The sequence below is a fragment of the Hypanus sabinus genome, unplaced genomic scaffold, assembly GCF_030144855.1.
Source record: "Hypanus sabinus isolate sHypSab1 unplaced genomic scaffold, sHypSab1.hap1 scaffold_1327, whole genome shotgun sequence".
In the NCBI taxonomy this organism is placed as follows: Eukaryota; Metazoa; Chordata; class Chondrichthyes; order Myliobatiformes; family Dasyatidae; genus Hypanus; species Hypanus sabinus.
The window spans coordinates 58,711-80,533 of NW_026779397.1; the positions used below are offsets into that span (position 1 = coordinate 58,711).

At 48.3% G+C, this 21,823-nt stretch overlaps 1 protein-coding gene across 6 annotated transcripts in view; it reads right to left on the bottom strand.

Moving 5' to 3' along the window:
• The window catches only part of LOC132386828 (NACHT, LRR and PYD domains-containing protein 12-like), a 74,888-nt gene that overhangs the window by 26,336 nt on the left and 26,729 nt on the right, over positions 1 to 21,823 (bottom strand). For 4 of the 6 annotated variants that reach the window (XM_059959168.1, XM_059959170.1, XM_059959171.1 and 1 more), the window contains exons 2-7: positions 19,368 to 19,464; positions 16,748 to 17,035; positions 16,003 to 16,163; positions 14,284 to 14,455; positions 14,118 to 14,183; positions 8,729 to 10,463 (exon numbers count right to left, since the gene is read on the bottom strand). In XM_059959168.1, coding sequence (XP_059815151.1) covers positions 8,729 to 10,463; positions 14,118 to 14,183; positions 14,284 to 14,455; positions 16,003 to 16,163; positions 16,748 to 17,035; positions 19,368 to 19,377 — 2,432 coding nt within the window. In that variant the 5' untranslated portion in view covers positions 19,378 to 19,464. Of the gene's footprint in view, positions 1 to 8,728; positions 10,464 to 14,117; positions 14,184 to 14,283; positions 14,456 to 16,002; positions 16,164 to 16,747; positions 17,962 to 19,367; positions 19,465 to 21,823 lie in introns of all 6 variants that reach the window. The other 2 variants (XM_059959169.1, XM_059959172.1) reach the window with 2 other exon arrangements.

The window sequence follows — 21,823 nt, forward strand, 5'->3', positions numbered from 1 at the left end:
GATATGGAGTTTGTAGTGTGGGTACAGGTTGCATTCTTGGAACAGCTTGTACGAGAGCCGACCAGGGACAAGGCTATTCTGGATTTAGTCTTGTGTAATGAACAGGATTTGATAATCGATCTTGAAGTAAAGGAGCCATTAGGAGGTAGTGACCATAACATGATCTGTTTTTATCTGCAGTTTGAGAAGGATAAGGTCAGCTCGGAGGTGTCAGTGTTGCAGTTGAACAGGGGAAACTATGGAGCCATGAGGGAGGAGCTGGCCAAAGTTGACTGGATGGATATCCCAGCAGAAAAGACCGTGGAACAGCAATGACAGGTATTCTTGGGAATAATGCACAAGGTGCAAAATCAGTTCATCCCCAGAGAAGGAAGGATTCAAAGGGGGAAAAGGGGCCACAGTGGTTGACAAAGGAAGTCTGAGATTGCATAGCATTAAAAAAACGAAGTATGTCAGATCTAAGGTGAGTGGGAGGACAGATGATTGGAAAGTTTTTAAGGAACAACAGAACTCAACTAAATAGGCAACACGGGGAGAAAAAATGAGGTACGGATGCAAGCTAGCCAGGAATATAAAGGAAGATAGCAAAAGCTTTTTTACGTATGTGAAGAGAAAGAAGACAGTTAAGAACAATGTTGGGCCCTTGAAGAATGAATTGGGTGAAATTGTTATGGGAAACAGAGAAATGGCAGAAGAATTTAATGAGTACTTTAGTTCTGTTTTCACTAAGGAAGACACAAGCAATCTCCCAGATGTATGGATGGGCCAAGGACATAGGGTAACAGAGGAAATGAAACAGATTGACATTAGGATGGAAACGGTGACGAGAAGACTGATGGGACTGAAGGCTGACAAATCCCCAGGTCCAGATGGTTTGTATCCTAGGGTACTAAAGGAGGTGGCCCTGGAAATTGCGGATGCATTGGTAATCATTTTCCAATGTTCCTTAGCTTCAGGATCCGTTCCTGAGGATTGGAGAATGGCTAATGTTATCCCACTTTTTAAGAAAGGAGAAAGGGAGAAAACAGAGAACTATCGACCTGTCAGCCTGACATCAGTAATGAGGAAGATGCTAGAGTCCATTATTAAAGATGAAATAGTGGCATATCTAGGTAGCAGTGATAGGATTGGGCCGAGCCAGCATGGATTTACCAAGGGTAAATTTCCCAACTGATCTGTTTGAGTTTTTCGAGGATATAACCAGGAAGTTAGACGGGTGAGATCCAGTGGAGGTCATGTACCTCGATTTTCAGAAGGCATTTGATAAGGTCCCACATAGGTGATTGGCGGGTAAAATCAAAGCTCAGGGCATCGGGGGGAAGACATTGACATGGATAGAAAACTAGTTGGCAGATAGAAAGCAAAGGGTAACAGTGAATGGGTGTTTCTCAGAATGGCAGGTGGTGACTAGTGGGGTGCCACAGGTCTCGGTATTGGGACCACAGCTGTTTATAATTTACATCAACTATTTAGATGAAGGCATTGAGAATAACATCAGCAAATTTGCTGATGATACTAAGCTGGGTGGCAGTGTGACATGTGATGAGGATGTTAGGAGAATTCAGGGTGACTTGGATAGGCTGGGTGAGTGGGCAGATACTTGGCAGATGACGTTTAATGTGAATAAGTGTGAGGTTATCCACTTTGGGAGTAAGAACAGGAAGGCAGATTATTATCTGAACGGTGCAGAGTTAGGTACGGCAGAAATACAAAATCTAGGAGTCCATGTTCATCGGTCATTGAAGGTGAATGAGCAAGTGCAACAGGCAGTGAAGAAGGCTAATGGAATGTTGGCCTTTATTACAAAGGGAATTGAGTACAAGAGCAGGGAAATCCTCTTGCATTTGTACAGAGCCCTGGTGAGACCACACCTGGAATACAGTGTACAGTTTTGGTCTCCAGGGTTAAGGAAGGTCATCCTGGCTGTAGAGGAAGTGCAGCGTAGATTCATGAGGTTAATTCCTGGGATGTCTGGACTGTCTTAAGCAGAGAGATTAGAGAGACTGGGCTTGTACACACTGGAATTAAGGAGATTGAGAGGGGATCTGATTGGACAAGATAGAGCCAGGAAATATTTTCCTGATGTTGGGAGAGTCCAGTTCCAGAAGGCATGGTTTGAGAATAAGGGGTACGTCATTTAGGACAGAGTTAAGGAAAAACTTCTCCCAGAGAGTTGTGGGGGTCTGGAATGCACTGCCTCGGAAGGTAGTGGAGGCCAATTCTCTGGATGCTTTCAAGAAGGAGCTAGATAGGTATCTTATGGATAGGGGAATCAAGGAATACGGGAACAAGGCAGAAACCGGCTATTGATAGTAGATGCTCAGCCATGATCTCAAAATGGCGGTGCAGGCTCGCAGGGCCGAATGGTCTACTTCTGCACCTATTGTCTGTTGTCTATTGTCCCACTGGAGGAAGGGGAATGGGGAAGAGACAACCCACAGGTGGAAGATGGATGCGGAAGAGAGATCCCTCAGGAGTAAGTGGGATGGGGAAAAAATCTCCGGCAGGGGGAAGTGGATGGGGAAGAGTGATCCTGCAGAAGGAAGCAGAATGAGGATGAGAGATTCAACAGGAGGTAGAGGGATGGGAAAGAGAGAAACCACAGGGGGGAGGGGATCCGGAAGATAACTCCTACAGAAGGATGGGAGATGGGGAAGTGAGATCCCACAAGAGGAAGGAGAATGGGAAAGAGAGATCCCAATGGAGGTAGGGGGATGGGAAAGAGAAATCCTACAGAAGGAGAATGGGAAAGAGAGATCCCACAGAAGGAAAGGGGCTGGTGAAAATGATCCCACAGGAGGAATGGGGATAGGGAAGAGAGATCCCACAGGAGGAAGAGGGATGGGGAAGAGATGTCCCAGAGCAGGATGTGCATATAGAAGACAGTACCTGGAGTAGGAAGCTGAATCAGGAAGAGAGATCCCACTGGAGGAAGGGGGACTGGGAAGACAGCTCCCACAGCAGGAAGGGGTATGGGTAAGAAACACCCCACAGGAAGTAGGGGATGAGGTAATGAGATCCTGCAGGAAGAAGTGCGATGGGGAAAAGAGGTCCCACAGCAGTTGGGGGTATGGGGAAGAAAGATACCACAGGAGGAATGAGGGAAGGAAAGAGCGATGCTAGGGGAGGAAGGGGAATGGGAAGGAGAGATCCCACTGGAGGAAGGCAGATGGGTAAGGGAGATCCCACAGGTGGAAGAGGATGGGAAGAGAGAGCGCACACAAGGAAGGGGATGAGGAAATGAGATCACGCAGGGAGAAGTGGGATGGGGAACAGAGTTCCCTCAGGTCGAAGGGGGATAGAAAAGAGAGATCCAATGGGAGAAAGGGAATGGGAAGGAGAGTTCCCACAGGAGGAAGGCGGATGGTGAAGGGAGATCCAACAGGAGGAAGAGTGATGGGGAAGAGAGATCCTATAGGAGGAAGGGGGATTGGGAAAATGATCGCTTGGGAGGAAGGGGGATGGGTCAAGGAGATCCTACACGAGGAAGGGGGATGGGGAAGAGATATCCCACAGGATGAAGGGGATGGGGAAGAGAGATCCCACAGAAGGAAGGGGGATGGGGAAGACAGTTCCCACAGGAGGAAGTGGGATGGGGAACAGAGTTCCCACACGTCGAAGGGGCATAGAAAAGAGAGATCCTACGGGAGAAAGGGGATGGGAAGGAGTGACCCCCACAGGAGGAAGGCGGATGGTGATCCAACAGGAGGAAGAGGGATGGGGAAGAGAGATCCCACAGGAGGAAGTTGATGGGTTATCGAGATCCAAGAGGAGGAAGGGGATGGGGAAGAGAGATCCCTCATGAAGAAGAGTGATGGGGATGAGAGATCCCACAGTAAGGGGGATGAGGAAAGAGATCCGACAGGAGGAAGGGGATGGGGAAGAGAGATACCACAGGAGGAAAGGGATCCGGAAGAGAGTTCACACACGAGTAAGGGAGATCCCACAGGAGGAAGGGGGATGGGGAAAAGAATTCCTTCAGTAGGAAGGGGAATGGGGAAGAGAGATCCCACAGGAGGACGGGGGATAGATGAGAGAGATCCTACGGGAGAAAGGGAATGGGAAGGAGAGATCCCACAGGAGGAAGGGGCTGGGCAAGAGAAATCCCACAGAAGGAAGGGGGATGGGGAAGACAGTTCCCACAGGAGGAAGAGGGATGGGGAACAGAGTTCCCACATGTCGTCGGGGGATAGAAAAGAGAGATCCTACGGGATAAAGGGAATGGGAAGGAGAGTTTCCACAGGAGGAAGGCGTATGGTGAAGGGAGATACAACAGGAGGAAGAGGGATGGGGAAGAGAGATCCCACAGAAGGAAGGGGGGTGGGTAAAGGAGATCCCACACGAGGAAGGGGAATGGGGAAGAGAGATCCCACAGAAGGAAGGGGGTGGGTAAAGGAGATCCCACACGAGGAAGGGGAATGGGGAAGAGAGATCCATCAGGAGGAAGGGGGATTGGTAAAGGAGGTTCCACACGAGGAAGGGAGATAGGAAAAAGTGATCCTACGGGAGGAATGGGAATGGGAAGGAGAGATACAACAGGGGGAAGAGTGATGGGGAAGAGAGATCCTATAGGAGGAAGGGGGATGGGGAAAATGATCGCTTGGGAGGAAGGGGGATGGGTAAAGGAGATCCAGCACGAGGAAGGGGGATGGGGAAGAGATATCCCACAGGAAGAAGGGGGATTCGGAAAAGAATTCCTTCAGGAGGAAGTGGAATAGTGAAGAGAGATAACACAGGAGGAAAGGGATCGGGAAGAGAGATCACACAGGAGGAAGGGGGATGGGAAATAGAGATCCGACCGGAGGAAGGGGATGCGGAAGAAAGATACCACAGGAGTACAGGGATAGGGAAGAGATATCCCATAGGAGGAAGGGGGATGGGGAACAGAGATCCCGCAGGAGGATGGGGGATGTGTAAGAGAGATCGCACAGGAGGACGGGGGATGGGGAAGAAATTTCCGGCAGGAGGAAGTGGATGGGGAATATGGATCCCACAGTAGGAAGCAGAATCAGGAGGAGAGATCCAACAGGAGGTAGGGGGATGGGAAAGAGAGGTACCACAGGAGGAAGGGGATCCGGAAGAGAATTCCCACAGAAGGAAGTGAGATGCGGACGAGAGATCCCACAAGAGGAAGGAGAATGGGAAAGAGAGATGCCACTGGAGGTAGGGGGATGGGAAAGAGAGATTCCACAGGACGAAAGAGATGGGAATGAGAGATCCCACAGGCAGAAGGAGAAAGGGGAAGAGATATCCCACAGGAGGAAGAGGGATGGGGAAGAGAGATCCTATAGGAGGAAGGGGGATGGGGAAAATGATCGCTTGGGAGGGATGGGTAAAGGAGATCCAGCACGAGGAAGGGGGATGGGGAAGAGATATCCCACAGGAGGAAGGGGGATTCGGAAAAGAATTCCTTCAGGAGGAAGTGGAATAGTGAAGAGAGATACAACAGGAGGAAAGGGGATGGGAAATAGAGATCCTATAGGAGGAAGGGTGATGGGGAAAGTGATCCGACCGGAGGAAGGGGATGCGGAAGAAAGATATCACAGGAGTACAGGGATAGGGAAGAGATATCCCATAGGAGGAAGGGGGATGGGGAACAGAGATCCCGCAGGAGGATGGGGGATGTGTAAGAGAGATCGCACAGGAGGACGGGGGATGGGGAAGAAATTTCCGGCAGGAGGAAGTGGATGGGGAATATGGATCCCACAGTAGGAAGCAGAATCAGGAGGAGAGATCCAACAGGAGGTAGGGGGATGGGAAAGAGAGGTACCACAGGAGGAAGGGGATCCGGAAGAGAATTCCCACAGAAGGAAGTGAGATGCGGACGAGAGATCCCACAAGAGGAAGGAGAATGGGAAAGAGAGATGCCACTGGAGGTAGGGGGATGGGAAAGAGAGATCCCACAGGACGAAAGAGATGGGGATGAGAGATCCCACAGGCAGAAGGAGAAAGAGGAAGAGATATCCCACAGGAGGAAGGAGATCGCGAAAAGAGATCCCTCAGGAAGAAGGTGAATGGGGAAGTGAGATCCCACAGGAGGAAGGTGGATGGTGAAGTGAGATGCAACAGCAGGAACAGGGATGGGGAAGAGAGATCCTATAGGAGGAAGGCGGATGGGGAAGAGATATCCCACAGGAAAAAGGGGGATGGGGAAGAGGTATCCCACAGGAGGAAGGGGGATGGGGAAGAGAGATACCACAGGAAGAAGGGGGATGTGGAAGAGATATCCCACAGGAGGAAGGGGGATGGGGAAAAGAGATCCCACAGCGCTTGGGGTTATGGGGAAGAGAGATCCCACAGGAGGAAGTGGGATGGGGAAGACCTATCTCACAGCAGGAAGGATGGGGAGGAGCTCCCATGCGTGTTGGGGGTTTGGGGAAGAGAGATCACACTCGAGGAAGGGGGATAGGAAAGAGTGATCCTACGGGAGGAATCAGAATGGGAAGGAGAGATACAACAGGAGGAAGAGTGATGGGGAAGAGAGATCCTATAGGAGGAAGGGGGATGGGGAACAGAGTTCCCACAGGAGGAAGGGGGATGGGGAAGAGAGATCCCACAGGAGGAAGGGGGATGGGGAACAGAGTTCCCACAGTTTGAAGGGGGGATAGAAAAGAGAGATCCTACGGGAGAAAGGGGATGGGAAGGAGTGACCCCACAGGGAGGAAGGCGGATGGTGAAGGGAGATCCAACGGGAGGAAGAGGGATGGGGAAGAGAGATCCCAAAGGAGGAAGGGGGATTCGGAAAAGAATTCCTTCAGGAGGAACTGGAATGGGGAAGAGTGATCCCACAAGAGGAAGGGGGATTCAGAAAAGAATTCCTTCAGGAGGAAGTGGAATGGGGAAGAGAGATCCCACAGAAGGAAGGGGATGGGTGAAGGAGGTTCCACACGAGGAAGGGGGATGGGGGAGGTGAAATCCCACAGGAGGAAGGGGATGGGTTATCGAGATCCAAGAGGAGAAATGGGATGGGGAAGAGAGATCCCTCATGAAGAAGAGCAATGGGGATGAGGGATCCCACAGGAGGATGGGAATGGGGAAGTGAGATCCCACAGGAGGAAGTGGGATGGGAAGAGATATCCTACACGAGGAAGGGGATGGGGAATAGAGATCCCACAGGAGTAAGCGGAATTGGAAGAGAGATCGCACAGGAGGACGGGGGATTGGGAAGAGAGATCCCACAGGAGGAAGAGGGATGGGTAAAGGAGATCCCACAGGAGGAAGGGGGATGGGTAAAGGAGATCCCACACGAGGAAGGGGGATGGGGAAGATAGATCCCACAGGAGGAAGGCGATGGGTTATCGAGATCCAAGAGGAGAAAGGGGATGGGGAAGAGAGATTCCTCATGAAGAAGAGTGATGGGGATGAGAGATTCTACAGGAGAATGGGAATGGGGAAAGTGATCCGACAGGAGGAAGGGGATTGGGAAGAGAGATCCCACAAGAGGAAGGGGAATGGAAGAGAGATCCCACAGGAGGACGGGGGATGGGTAAAGGAGATCCCACACGAGCAAGGGGGATGGGGAAGGGAGATCCCACAGGAGGCAGGGGATGGGTTATCGAGATCCAACAGGAGAAAGGGGATGGGGAAGAGAGATCCCTCATGAAGAAGAGTGATGGGGATGAGAGATCCCACAGGAGGATGGGAATGGGGAAAGGGAGATCCCACAGGAGGAAGGGGGATGTGTGAAGGAGATCCCACATGAGGAAGGGGGATGGGGAAGGGAGATCCCACAGGAGGCAGGGGATGGGTTATCGAGATCCAACAGGAAAAAGGGGATGGGGAAGAGAGATCCCTCATGAAGAAGAGTGATGGGGATGAGAGATCCCACAGGAGAATGGGAATGGGGAAGAGAGATCCCACAGTAAGGGGGATGAGGAAAGTGATCCGACAGGAGGAAGGGGATGGGGAAGAGAGATACCACAGGAGGAAAGCGATCGGGAAGGGATATCACACAGGAGGAAGGGGGATGGGAAAGAGAGATCCTATAGGAGGACGGGTGATGTGGAAAGTGATCCAACAGGAGGAAGTGGGATGGGGAAGAAATTTCCGGCTGGAAGAAGGGGATGGGGAAGAGGGATCCCACAAGAGGAAGGAGAATGGGAAAGAGAGATGCCACTGGAGGTAGGGGGATGGGAAAGAGAGATTCCACAGGACGAAAGAGATGGGGATGAGAGATCCCACAGGCAGAAGGAGAAAGGGGAAGAGATATCCCACAGGAGGAAGGAGATCGCGAAAAGAGATCCCTCAGGAGGAAAGGGTTGGGAAGAGAGATCCCGCAGTATGAAGCTGAATCAGGAAGAGAGATCCCACAGGAGGAAGGGGATCGGGAAGAGAGATCCCACAGGAGGAAGGGGATCGGGAAGAGTGATCCCACAGGAGGAAGGGGATCGGGAAGAGAGATCCCACAGGAAGGGGATCGGGAAGAGAGATCCCACAGGAGGAAGGGGTTGGGAAGAGAGATCCCACAGGAGGAAGTGGATAGGGAAGAGAGATCCCACAGCAGGAACGGGTGTGTGGAAGAGAAATCTGACTAGAGGAAGGGTAATGGCTAAGAGAAATCCAACAGGAATAATCGGGATGGGGAAGAGTGATCGCACAGGATGAAGGGGGTGGCATTTGTCACAATACATCTCAATCTGATTTACTGCAGTTTTACCCAAATCCGTTTACTTGGAAACAGCACAATGGAACAGTTTTAGAGTTCTGAGTCTGAGATAAACCAAGTTACCTCAACTCCTGGCACTTGTTCAGCCCGGGTCCCAGCCGCTGGATTCCTTCACACTGAATGTGGCAACTCTGCAGGTCGAGTTCTTTTATAGTATCACAGAGTCCGATGGCATGAGACAGGACCGCGCAGTCAACCGGTGTCAGTGTCATTTCACTGAATGAAAGTGTTTTCAGAGATCCCAGTGCGGCCTGAGCCAGTCCACGATTCTGAGACTCAAACAGGTAGTGCAATGTGTTCAGGAGTCTCCTTTTATCAGTGTCACCCGTGTTTCCACTCTGGCGTTTAACCTCCTCCTTCACCCAGTCAATCACCCGGCAGGTTGTTTGATGAGGAAATGGACCCAGAAACTCCTCCAGGCCCCGAGCTGTCATTGGGTTGGAGAGACCAGCAACAAATCGGAGAAATACCTCAAATCGCCCATCTTCCGTCTTGTGGGCTTCAGTGAGGAATTTCAGGATATCCTCGGGATGTACAGTCAGGAATTGTGCGACTGCAGCTACAAACTCTTGGATGGTGAGGTGTGGGAATGTGTACACCATACTGTGGGCAGAATCCTCTCTCTCCAAAAGCTCCATCAGGAACCCGGACAGGAACTGGGAAGGCTGCAGATTGAACTTGATCAAATCTCCGTCTGTAAACACAATCTTCTTCTCGGACACTCCTCTGTAGGCCATCTGACCCACCCTGAGAAACACATCACGGGGTCTCTCAATCTCACGGCCGTGATTTTTTAGGATATTGTAAATATAGTAGGAGTACAGTTGGGTGATGGTCTTGGGAACTCTTTGCGGGTCCCTGACTCTTTGTGTGAAGAAGGGGCCCAGTGCCAGAGCGAGGATCCAGCAGTAGGAGGGGTTGTAGCTCATAGTGTACAGGATCTCATTCTCCTGCACGTGTTTGAAAAGAGCTGCTGCCACCATCTGATCTTCAAAATGCTTGATGAAATATTCCTTCCGTTCCTCACCAACAAATCCCAGGATTTCAGCCCGGACACTGATCTCTGCCTTTTCCAATAAATGTAACGCAGTGGGGCGGGTGGTCACCAGCACTGAACACCCTGGGAGCAGCTTGCCCTGGATTAAACTGTACACAATGTCCGACACTTCACACCACCACTCGGGATCTGGGCACTGGTGCTTGGGTTCTGTGTATCTCCGACTGTCCGCAAAATCAATTGTGTGCTTGAATTCATCCAAACCATCGAATATAAACAGCAATGCCTCTGGGTTCTTCCAGACCTCTCTCAGGATATTCCCAAAGTAAGGATACTGATCCAGAATCAGTTCCCTCAGGTTTATTCTGCAGTTAATTGAGTTTAAATCCCGGAATTTGAAACTGAAGACAAACTGGAATTGTTGGAATATATTCCCCGCGGCCCAGTCATAAACAATCTTCTGTACCATTGTTGTTTTCCCGATTCCTGGCACTCCGGCTACTGCTGCAGAGCTGCCAGATTTGGATTTTCTCCGGGAAAAACTGCTGTGGAATAACTGAGCAGTCTCTATTTTTTCTAACGCTCCACGGAGATGTTCCTCTCTCCACTCCTCGTGGTCTCTGCCTCTTGCCAGCAGCTCGTGTTCCACCAGTCTCCGAACTCGAAGAGTAGAAGTGACCGTGAGCTTTGTGTATCGATCAATCAGCTGGAAAACCTTCACCTTCTCCCTCATTAGGATCGTGTTCACTCTCAGTGTTTCAGTTTGTGCCCGCAGAGTCTCCTTGTGTTTCTGTTGAACATCTTCATGGGAACAGAGAACATATTCAAAATGTTAACTAGCTCAACTGACATTTATAACTGCAGTCCAATATTCTGTGTTTGAGATTACATGAATTGATTCAATGCTTCCATGGATATTAGGACAGAAAATAAAATTCTGTCCACAGACATAGGAACTGACAGCGATGATTGTCTCAGAAAAATATCTAATCCTCATATTCTGACACTAATTACTGATGAAGGTGAACATTCCCCTGATATCCTATTGCAATCCTGACTGCACTCCCGTTACAAAGTTTCACTATATTTAAAGCATTGTTGCGTCATTAACAGATGATGTTAATGTTGATCTGGTGTGGAAATATGGAGAGCAGGACAATGTGCATTTTGGCAAAGCTACACACTGGGGTGTCCCGGGTGTCCACTGCTCTTGCATCAAAACAAGAGCAGAATATGCCGGAAATACACAAGTCTGGCAGTGCCTGGGGGACAATCACAGTGAACTTGCGGATCGATAACCCTTCGGAATGGCAAGAAAGAAACTGACTAGTTTGCAGTCACAGTGATGGAGGATTGGTGAAAAGATGGAATCTCTGTTAATGGAAGAAACCACAAGCGTCTGTCTCAGTGATGTACGTCGTGTCTGTGGGAGAGGGTGGTGAAGTCTTGACAACTGCTACTCATCAGTCTTGCTGTGGGGATGTGGGGCTCTGTCTAATGAGGCCTCCGTCTGTCTCAGTGGTGTACGTCGTGTCTGTGGGAGAGGGTGGTGAAGTCTTGACAACTGCTTCTCATCAGTCTTGCTGTGGGGGTGTGGGGCTCTGTCTAATGAGGCCTCCGTCTGTCTCAGTGGTGTACGTCGTGTCTGTGGGAGAGGGTGGTGAAGTCTTGACAACTGCTACTCATCAGTCTTGCTGTGGGGGTGTGGGGCTCTGTCTAATGAGGCCTCCGTCTGTCAGAGTCGACCGAGGATGTCCTGTCCCTGCAAGCCGGGACACTCCGATATGGAGAGGAAGCTTCTGCCGATGTTGCAAGCTCCCTCTCTCCCTGCATCTGATGTACACAAAGGAACGGCAGAGACTGACACAGCTTGGCACCAGAGGTGTCGCAGGAGATGCCAGTCTGCGTTGAACACCATTTAAGACTGCCTCAGGGGCTCTAGATCCACTGGGTTTACTCCCAAACTCTTCCCCATGAGGGGTACAGTTACAGAGCAGTGGATGTTTGAGGTCAGAGCTTTCCTGATGCTGGGTGAGCTGCCAATCACGGCCGACCAGACCCACCTGCCCAAAGGGACCGGTTGTAAGGAACCAGTAACCCGCCTTTACCCCTTCTCCTGTCGGAAGAAACGCTTCCCCCGGGCATAGTGGCTGAGCCAGACGCCTGCATCCCAGCTGCCCGTTTTTTTTCTCTCTCTCTCTCTCTCTCTCTCCCCCTCCCTCCCCCTCTCTCTCTCTCTCTCTCTCTCCCTCCCTCCCCCTCTCCGCCTTTCTCCCACTCCCCCTCTCCCCCTCTCTCCCTCTCACACACACACACACACACACACACACACACACACACACACACACACACACACTCACACACACACTCACACACTCACACACTCACACACACACACACACACACTCACACACTCACACACACACACACACACACACACACACACACACACACACACACACACACACACACACACACACACACACACTACTGTTCTTATGGAACTTGGAACTTCTGTTAACCAACCAAGGGAGAGAATCAAATGTGTTTTGATACAGTATAACATTGAAAGATGTCTTCTTTCCCCAGTGTCTGACATAGAATTACATAATTGATTATCAGTTGTTCCTTAAATTCATTCATAAGCTAGAGGTATTCTTGCTGCTTTTCTGTATGTATTATGGTTATCTAAATAAGTGGTTATCGTTTATGAGATACATAATGTTACAATTTTATATATAAAATGTTCTTATTTTTAGGAGCCAGTAATAACATAGTAGGTGACCAATCAATAGTCATAAATGCAGAATAAAAGCTGTCCTTGAGGCTGGTGGGACATACTTTCAGCTTTTTATATTTTCTGCCGCATGGGAGTATGAAAGGGAGAATGTCTGAGGGTTCATCAGCAAGGCTTTGGGTGGGGCTTGTGTCTGGCTAACTTAATTGAGTTGCTCCAGGAGGTGACAAAGGTGATGGATGAAGTCACAGATGGATGTTGTCTACTTGGATATTGGTAGAATCTTTGACAAGGTCCCCACATGGGAGACTCATACACAAGGTTAACATGCCTGGGAACTGTGATGAATTGCCCTGGCTGGCGGGGAACCATATTGGATACTGGCAGAATCTTTGACAAGGTCCCCACATGGGAGACTCATACACAAGGTTAACATGCCTGGGAACTGTGATGAATTGCCCTGGCTGGCGGGGAACCATATTGGGTATTGGTAGCATCTTTGACAAGGTCCCCACATGGGAGGCTCATACACAAGGTTAACATGCCTGGGAACTGTGATGAATTGCCCTGGCTGGCGGGGAAGCATATTGGATATCGGCAGAATCTTTGACAAGGTTCCCACAGGGGAGGCTCATACACAAGGTTAACATGCCTGGGAACTGTGATGAATTGCCCTGGCTGGCGGGGAACCATATTGGATATTGGCAGAATCTTTGACAAGGTTCCCACAGGGGAGGCTCATACACAAGGTTAACATGCCTGGGAACTGTGGTGAATTGTCCTGGCTGGCGGGGAACCATATTGGATATTGGCAGAATCTTTGACAAGGTTCCCACAGGGGAGGCTCATACACAATGTTAACATGCCTGGGAACTGTGATGAATTGTCCTGGCTGGCGGGGAACCATATTGGATATTGGCAGAATCTTTGACAAGGTTCCCACAGGGGAGGCTCATACACAAGTTTATCATGCCTGGGAACTGTGGTGAATTGTCCTGGCTGGCGGGGAACCATATTGCGAGAAATTGCTTTCGCTGACGGGTGGTCAATCTGTGAAATTATTGTCATAGTTGGCAGAGGAAGACAAGTCAATGGCTATACTAAAATGCAGGTCTATGTATATGTTGCTGATTCTGAAGAGCGTCAACATTTACAGAAGGCAGGATAATGGGGTTGAGAGGAATTGCCGAGCAAATTCACTGAGCTGGATGGCTTAATTATCTGCCTAAGTCTGATGGTTTTAGGGAGCATCTAGAGTATTGTGTTCACTTCTGATTGTCCAGCACTGGGGATGATTGGAGAGGGTGTAGAACAGGTTCACCAGGATGTTGCTTGGATTCGGTGGCATGTGAGGCAAGTAGAGGTTTGAGAAACTTGGACTGAGTGTAGCTGCTATTACGAAGGAGAAGGTGCTTCGTAATCTGAAAGGTCACCTGGACTGAGTCATACTGTGTGTCAGGAGCATGTCTGGGGTGAGTGGGGATTCCCAGAGCGTTGGGACCTGGAGGGGAGGGTTCAGAGACACAAGGGCTGGATTAATACATTAACAGCTGGAAAAATACATTTTACAATGTTCAGGCTACAACGAGAGATGATCTGAATTGTAACCTGAAACCAGTGATCGGCGAATGATTGTTGGTGGATTTTCGTTCCCAGATTCTGACAAGTCACATTCTAACATTTGAGATGTGGTTTGAACGGAGCATTTCATCAGTCACCTGTCAGTTCAGTGGGTAACTCAGACAACCCTTGTGCGATGTTCATGTATTCCTCTGGGTCAGGACCTGTTTAAATCAAAAGAAATAATTCATGAAAACCGAACTAAAATAATTACAACTATTTAGTTCAATGTGTCTTTGTGTTCAGTGCGTGGTTTTAACATACCGAGCTCCTGTATCTCCCTCAGTATCCTGTCCAACTTCGGTAACTCAGTCCTCCACATCACAAAGGATTCCCACATCGCCCGTCGGGCCCGGGAGCCTTTGCCATTCACCAAACTGAGGAAGAGTCTGGAACTCTCTGTCCGGTTTCCCTTCTCCGTCAGTTCAGTGACTTTCTATAAAAACAAACAATTAATTTATTTATTGTGGAGTAGATGGACAGACATGGCGAATCTCACAGTTTAATATTCATCCTGGATTAATGAGCTGAGGTGAATTTGACCGACGGTCCTGATAAGATGCAAAATTAATTTTAGACTGAATGCCTGTTCAACAGTACAGATATGCAGACCTTGCAATTATGTCATAGAACGATATGACGATTACAGCACAGTAACACAGTCCGTGCCGACCTGCACTCAGTCCATAACCCTCCATTCCTTTCCTGTCCATATACATATCCAGTTTTTATAATGACAATATTGAACCTGCTTTTGCCACTTCTACTGGAAGCTAGTTCCACACAGTAACCACTCTCTGAGTAAAGAAGTTACCCCTAAACTCGTGTTACCCCTAAACTTTTGCCCCCGACTCTCAACTCATGTACTCTTGTTTGAATCTCGCCTACTCTCAATGGAAAAAAGCCTATCCACGTCAACTCTATCTATCCCCTCATAATTTTAAATGCCTCTATCAAGCTCCCCCCCCCTTCAAAATTCAACGCTCTAAAGAATAAAGACTTAACTTGTTCAACCTTTCTCTGTACTTAGCTGCTGAGACTCAGGTAACATTCCAGTAAACCTCCTCTGTACTCTCCATATTTTGTTGACATCTTTCCTATAATTTGGTGGCCAGAACTGTACACAATACTCCAATTTTGGCCTTACCAATGCCTTGTACAATTTATCTTTACTTCCCAACTCCTGTACTCAATGCTCAGATTTATAAAGGCCAGCATACCAAAAGCTTTCTTCAACACCCTATCCACACGAGATTCCACCGTCAGGGAACTATGCACCATTATTACTAGATCACACTGTTCTACTGCATTCCTCAATGCCCTACCACTTACCATGTATGTCCTATTTTGATTAGTCCTACAAAACTATAGCACCTCACACTTATCAGCATTAAACTCCATCTGCCATCTTTCGGCCCACTCTTCGAACTGTCCTAAATCTCTTTGTAAAATTTGAAAACTACATCATTATCCATAACGCCACCTATCTTAGAATCCTCTGCATACTTAGTAATCCAATGTACCACCCCATCATCCGGATCATTAATGTATATGAGAAACAACATTGGACCCAGTACAGATCTCTGAGGCACAACACTTGTCACCGGCCTCCAACCTGACGAAGTTATCCACCACTACTCTCTGACATCTCCCATCCAGCCACTGTTGAATCCATTTTACTACTTCAATATTAATACCTAGTGATTGAACCTTCCTAACTCACCTTCCGTGCAGAACCTCATCACAGGTCTGACTGAGGTCCGGTACACTGATAAATACAGCAGGTGTGAGACGAAAAGGTGACGCTGAACCTGCAGTTCCCAGTGCTCCCCACCGGAACAGCTGAAACAAATCTACTGAGGACAAGTCAGAGATCAAAGTCTCCATTGCCATGTAGAACTCCTAGAACGTGCAGGAGATTAATATTGATCACTATTCCCTCTGATACCAGCAGTTCAGTGACAATACACTAAATACACTCACCTCATTTTCTTCTCGACTGAAATGTCCATCCTTTGTCAACATCCAACCGAGTCGTTCAACTTTCTCTTCAATTGCATGTTTGAGTCTGTCCCTGTAGAACTTGGTCAGTTGGTACAGTCGATACTCGCCCCCCTCTGCCAGGAGGTCGGAGATTGTAAACTCTGGCTCAGTGAATATAAAATGAGAATGTAGTCACAAACTCAAATATCACTTGTCTCCACCGCTCTCACCCAGCCCTAACGAACCAGTCATGTCTTGAACCTCAATCTTCACCTGCTTTCAGCTGGAAACACGTATTTTGCCCTAATCTCCAAAACTGGCCTTAAAAAACCGACCCATCAATGCGCTGTGCTAGACGTTCCCAGAAGAAACTCATTCACCAGAATCCTATCTCTCCCACCGTCCCACCCACTCACCGATTTCAGTTTAAAATGGGCAATAAATGTTAAGACTGTCAATGTTAGTCGCTTCCCAGAGATACTCTCTCTTTCCTGGCGAATATATTTCCCATAACACATATCCTGGAAATACTCTCTTATCCGGATAGCTGCATTTCCTCCGATACACATCCTGGAAATCCTCAGAGCAGGTTGGACATTTCCTGTAGTGCGGTAACCGGTGCCACACTACACCGCCTGCACCACGCCCACACTTTTCCCCTCTCTGACCAACCCTCCAACAAGGAATCACATTTACCCGCTTCCCACCACATTCTGCGAACACATCACCCTCATGCTTCACTCACCCACTCCCTGTTGGGCACTCGACAATTCCGTGTTTAATGAGTTTCCGAGCTGACAGGCAGTCGCCTCACTTGTGCCGGTTCCAGGGTCCTGCTCAGTGTCTCTGACGTCACTGTCTCTGGGCTGAATTTGCTTCTCCTCCTCTGCAGCCGGACCGCATTCCATTGGGACATTGCTCTCAATCTGACCCTGCTTTGGAACCTTGCTTCCTGTATCCCGATCATTTTCCCTCGATGAGCTGCCTGGTAAAAGCCTCTTGAGTACTTTCTGTACCCGATTTAATTTCCCACCTGCAGGAAATGATGAATTGCAGGTTTAGAGTGATTTATACTCGAACAAGGATTCACAATGAGTGTCAGCAATGGAGCCGGGACTCCGGCTGACCGGATTTGGAGCGGGACTGTGCTGGTGAATGTGAACCACACCTCCTGCTAGGTGACCATCTCGATAAGCCAGTAAGTGGACACATCCACTCCCCGAAAAAAGAACTGGATAGACGCAGTAATACTGATCACAGACTACGCATTAGCTGAACACACCAATAACCAGTGGTTATTAATGGAAAGGCATTAGGTGAAACCGGGAATTATCACTTGGATTATCTCCCACAAACATAAATCTCCCTGGATCACAAACTGTCCAGTCATGTGTATCACTGACAGACAAGCCACTGGATTACTCGTGGTCCGATCCTCCAGATCCCACGTTCTCCGGTTGCTTTGTCACACACTGTCTTGTCCCCCGGGTCAAAGACTGACCACTGCCTTGAGATGGACAACGTCCAGTCCCCTGGGTTACAGACTGAACATAACCTTGAAGCCCATGATGCCTGGTCCCCTGGGTCCCATCACGTCTCCTGGATAATAATTGTCTTGTAGCAACTATACAAGTCATTGGCAAAGGGAGAGTCTTGCGTGCAGCTCTAGTAGCTAAACAAAGTCTCGCTGAGAGAGCTTTGCATTTGCTAAGGATGCAGTTGCTATCAATCTACAGGATGGATGTGATTCAGCTGGGAAGAGTGTCAGGGAGATTCACAAGTACATTACCGGATGGGGTTGTTTGTTATCAGGTTTGGCTGGGACAGTTTGCCCCGGAACACGGGAGCTTGAAGGGTAAACTTCCACACGTAAAACAGAATCAGAATCAGGTTTATTATCACCGGCATGTGACGTGATATTTGTTAACTTAGCAGCAGCAGTTCAATGCAATAGGTAATCTAGCAGGGAAAAATTAATAATGAATAAAATTTTGAAAAAAGTAAACAAGTAAACCAATTACGTATATTGAATATATTTTCTTAAAATGTGCAAAACCAGAAAGACTGTATATTTTGAGCAAAATAAGGTAGTGTCCAAAGATTCAATGTCCATTTAGGAATGGGATTGCAGAGAGGACAAATTTGTTACTGAATCGCTGTGTGTGTGCATTCAGGCTTCTGTACCTCCTCCCTGATGGTGACAGTGAGTAAAGGGCATGCCCTAGGTGCTGGACGTCCTTAATAATGGATGCTGCCTTTCTGAGACACCGCTCCCTGAAGATTTACAACTTCTGGCAGCTTCTCTCGGTCCTGTGCAGTAGCCCCTCCATACCAGACAGTGACAGACCAATGCAGACCACGAATGAAGTGTCTCCTGATTCACAGCCATTTCCAATGCTGGCAATGTTCTCGGCTCGGCTACAGAAAACAGAGTTGGGAAAACTCCCCTCATCTACTTTGCGCAGCGAGGGGGGAGTTGACAGCTGCCCTGACAAAACCTGAAATGTTGTATTATCGCACAATCTTTGAAATCCCGGAAATGCCCTTGTCACCTGCCTCTGAATTTTGTAAATGGAAGTTGAAGATGTCTTTCACCTCTAAACAGGCCCTGTTGTGCAACAAACCCTGAACCTAGATAATGTTGTAGGGGTGGAACTGGACTCTCTGACGGTGGTGTCTGAAAAGAGGATGCGGTCCAAGTTGTATGCCATCTTGGAAAATGCTCCCCTCCACTCCATAATGTTCTGGTTAGACACAGGAATACATTCGGCCAGAGACTCATTCCACCGAGATGCAACACAGAGCATCATAGGAAGTCATTCCTGCCTGTGGCCATCAAACTTTACAACTCCTCCCTCGGAGTGTCAGACACCCTGAGCCAATAGGCGGGTCCTGGACTTATTTCCACTTGGCATGATTAAATTATTATTATTTAATTATTTATTGTTTTATATTGCTATATTTCTACACTATCCGTGGTTGTTACGGCTGTAATGAAATCCAGTTTCCCTCGGGATCAATAAAGTCTGTCTGTCTGTCTGTAGACTTTTCCGTAACAAACAACACCGCTGTCATATTCCTGTTGGTGTTTCACTCTCAACCTGCTGATTCAGGGTCTCCGGCTCCTTTCACTCAGGTGAAGCTTTGCCTGGTGAGCGGAGTCATTCCACCATTTCTGGTGTCAGGTCCCTGCGCTGGAACTGTGGGACCGATCGATTACACAAAGGCACTTTACCAGTGGGATCAGTGACACTGCTCGATGAAACTTTATCTCTGCCCCGTTAGCGCCTGTGTAAGCTTTTTCATCTGAACTATTGTGCACCAACAGGGCAGAAGTTTAGTTATAAAGATCCAGATGAACATACCTGTAGCCATTCTGATTCTGACTGACGGTTGTTGATTGTCGTCGTCTTGTCTACACTCTGATCCCGGAGCTGGACAGCGCCGCCTTCTGGCGATGCCCTGAATTGCACACAACAAGCAGACAGTGAGTCAGAGAGACTTTGCAAATGTGACAGCACAGCCATTCTCTGTATCAGAGCCGCAGTTGGCATCAACTCCCAAACCATGTCTGTCCAGTGATATCTGGAGCATCCTTGCTTGGTACAGGGTCAAACAGGAATATAACTTCATTGTAAAACCTAATTCTGCTTAATCACAGATTCGCAGGTTCTGACAATTTATTAGTAGAAAAGCACTTGATGACGACAGGGTATGTAAATGTAAATTATTGGTTGTTCTATCTGTTATGGAGTTGGAAGCAAATACAATGGGGGCTTTTAAGAAACGTTTTGATAAGCACATGGGTGTGAGAAAGATTGAGAGGTTATGGACATTGTGTAGGAGGGAGTCATTAGTTTATTTCGGGGGGTGTTGATTTTCTTTTCAGCTAGTTTGGCACACCATTGTGGCGGGAAGGCCTGTTCCTGCGATGTACTGTTCCATGTTCTGTTCTATCTTCAGCACCTTGAGTTTCTCTGACTCCCACTGGCCGATGGACAGGTGACAGTCAGGGGGAATTTCCAAATATGAATTGAATTCTGAAACCCCGGTCTCTTTCTACCGAGGCCCAGACACTGTCAGTTCCATATTCCTGGAGCCCCCATCCCAAGATTGTATCTCAAGCACCAACACTCTCTGGGATCATTGCTGCCGGAAATATGCGGCAGCGTCTCAGCTAATCCCAATTCAAAAACGTACACTCCCACACCAACCCACAGCAGAACTGGAACCTGATGATCCTTTGTCTGGATTGGGATCAGCCGGGAAACGTGGGCATTGGGTCACATAGAGGGCGCTGGTACTTGGCTCCGCAGTTACATTGAGCACAGTTGGTCATTATTTTATTGTTGAGTGCGGTGCAGCCCAGGTCAATTAGCAGCCCCTTGCCTCGTCGTGTAACAGGAACAATATGTTACAAATATAAAATTGAAAATATAGCACTCAGTACAGGAGATTTTTGTTTTGTTCTTTTGACGCAGAAACGATTCACTGACTGCAAGCTGTTTGACACCCAGATCAGAAATGCATAAATACTATCCCTGCAATCTTCTTCATTCCATCCCGGACAGCAAATGCTGAAAGCATCCTCGTATCTGAGGCCACTCTCTCTCCTCTGAGAGACAGCAACCAGAGAGCGAGAAACACGTTCAACACTCTCTGCAGCTCTGGTGAGCTGTTGCCCTGGCGACGGAGGAAGTGGATCGCAAATATAACCGAACAGGGAAACAACAAACTCAGTATGACATGTTCTCGGTTTCATTGTGACGAAGATGAACCGAACATTCAGCCATTTTGTAATGGTGACACTAAAATTCCAGTGGTTGTGTTTACCCTGTCGAGGTGCATTCGGTAAATCTCATGGTGGTTTCAGCTCTACAGAACTCTCAGCGGCGTAGATGCTGGTCCAAAATAAAAACAAATTGTTGGATACGACCCTTCCGCAACAAATGTCGATGATGTGCAGAAGTTTCAATTGAGATTCGCAGAGTCCTTAGAGCACAGACACAGGACTGTTAGCCCATCCAGTCCGTGCCGTGTTTGGTGTGGTCCCATCCCCCCGCACCCAGACCACAGCCCTCCATACCTCTCTCATCTAGATACCCAACCAAACATCGCTCAAATACCACAATCAGACCTTCATCTCTCACTTCTGCTGGGCGCCTGTTCTGCATTCGCACCACCCAGTGAGTGAAGTAGTTCCCCCTCAGATTTTCTTCAATGGGTCAGTTTTTGCCCTAAATCCATGATCTTACCCAGCCTGAGGGGAAAATGTCTTCTCCCTGCATTCACCCTGCTTCTAGCATCATAGATTTCTATATCTCTAGCAGGGTTTCCCAACTTGGGGTCCATACACCCTTCCTTTAATTGGAGGGGCAAAATGGCTTAGAAAAGTTGGAAGCTTGCTAGTGCACCCCGTCATTCCCTTGTATTCCAGGTAATAAAGTTTAACCTGTTCAAGCTATCACTATAATTAATTCCTGAAATACCAGCAATGTCCGTGTAATTTTCCCTGCACTCTTTCACGCTTATCGGTAACTTTCCTCCAAGTAGCTGACCAGAACTGCAGACAATTCTGCCTATTGCAGAATCACGGTGACCTTTACAACTTTAGCATTAATATCCCAATCCCTCCTCGCAAAAGCCTGCGTTGTGAAGGTCAATCTGCCCAAAACTCTCTTTATGACTCTGGTGCTACCTTAAAGGAATTGTGGATCAAACACCCACACCAGGACAATCAGGCTCAAAACAGTTACTTTCCCCAAGTAGTCAGCCTGATCAACACCTCTACTCACTAACCCACCCTCCACAGCCCACCCAC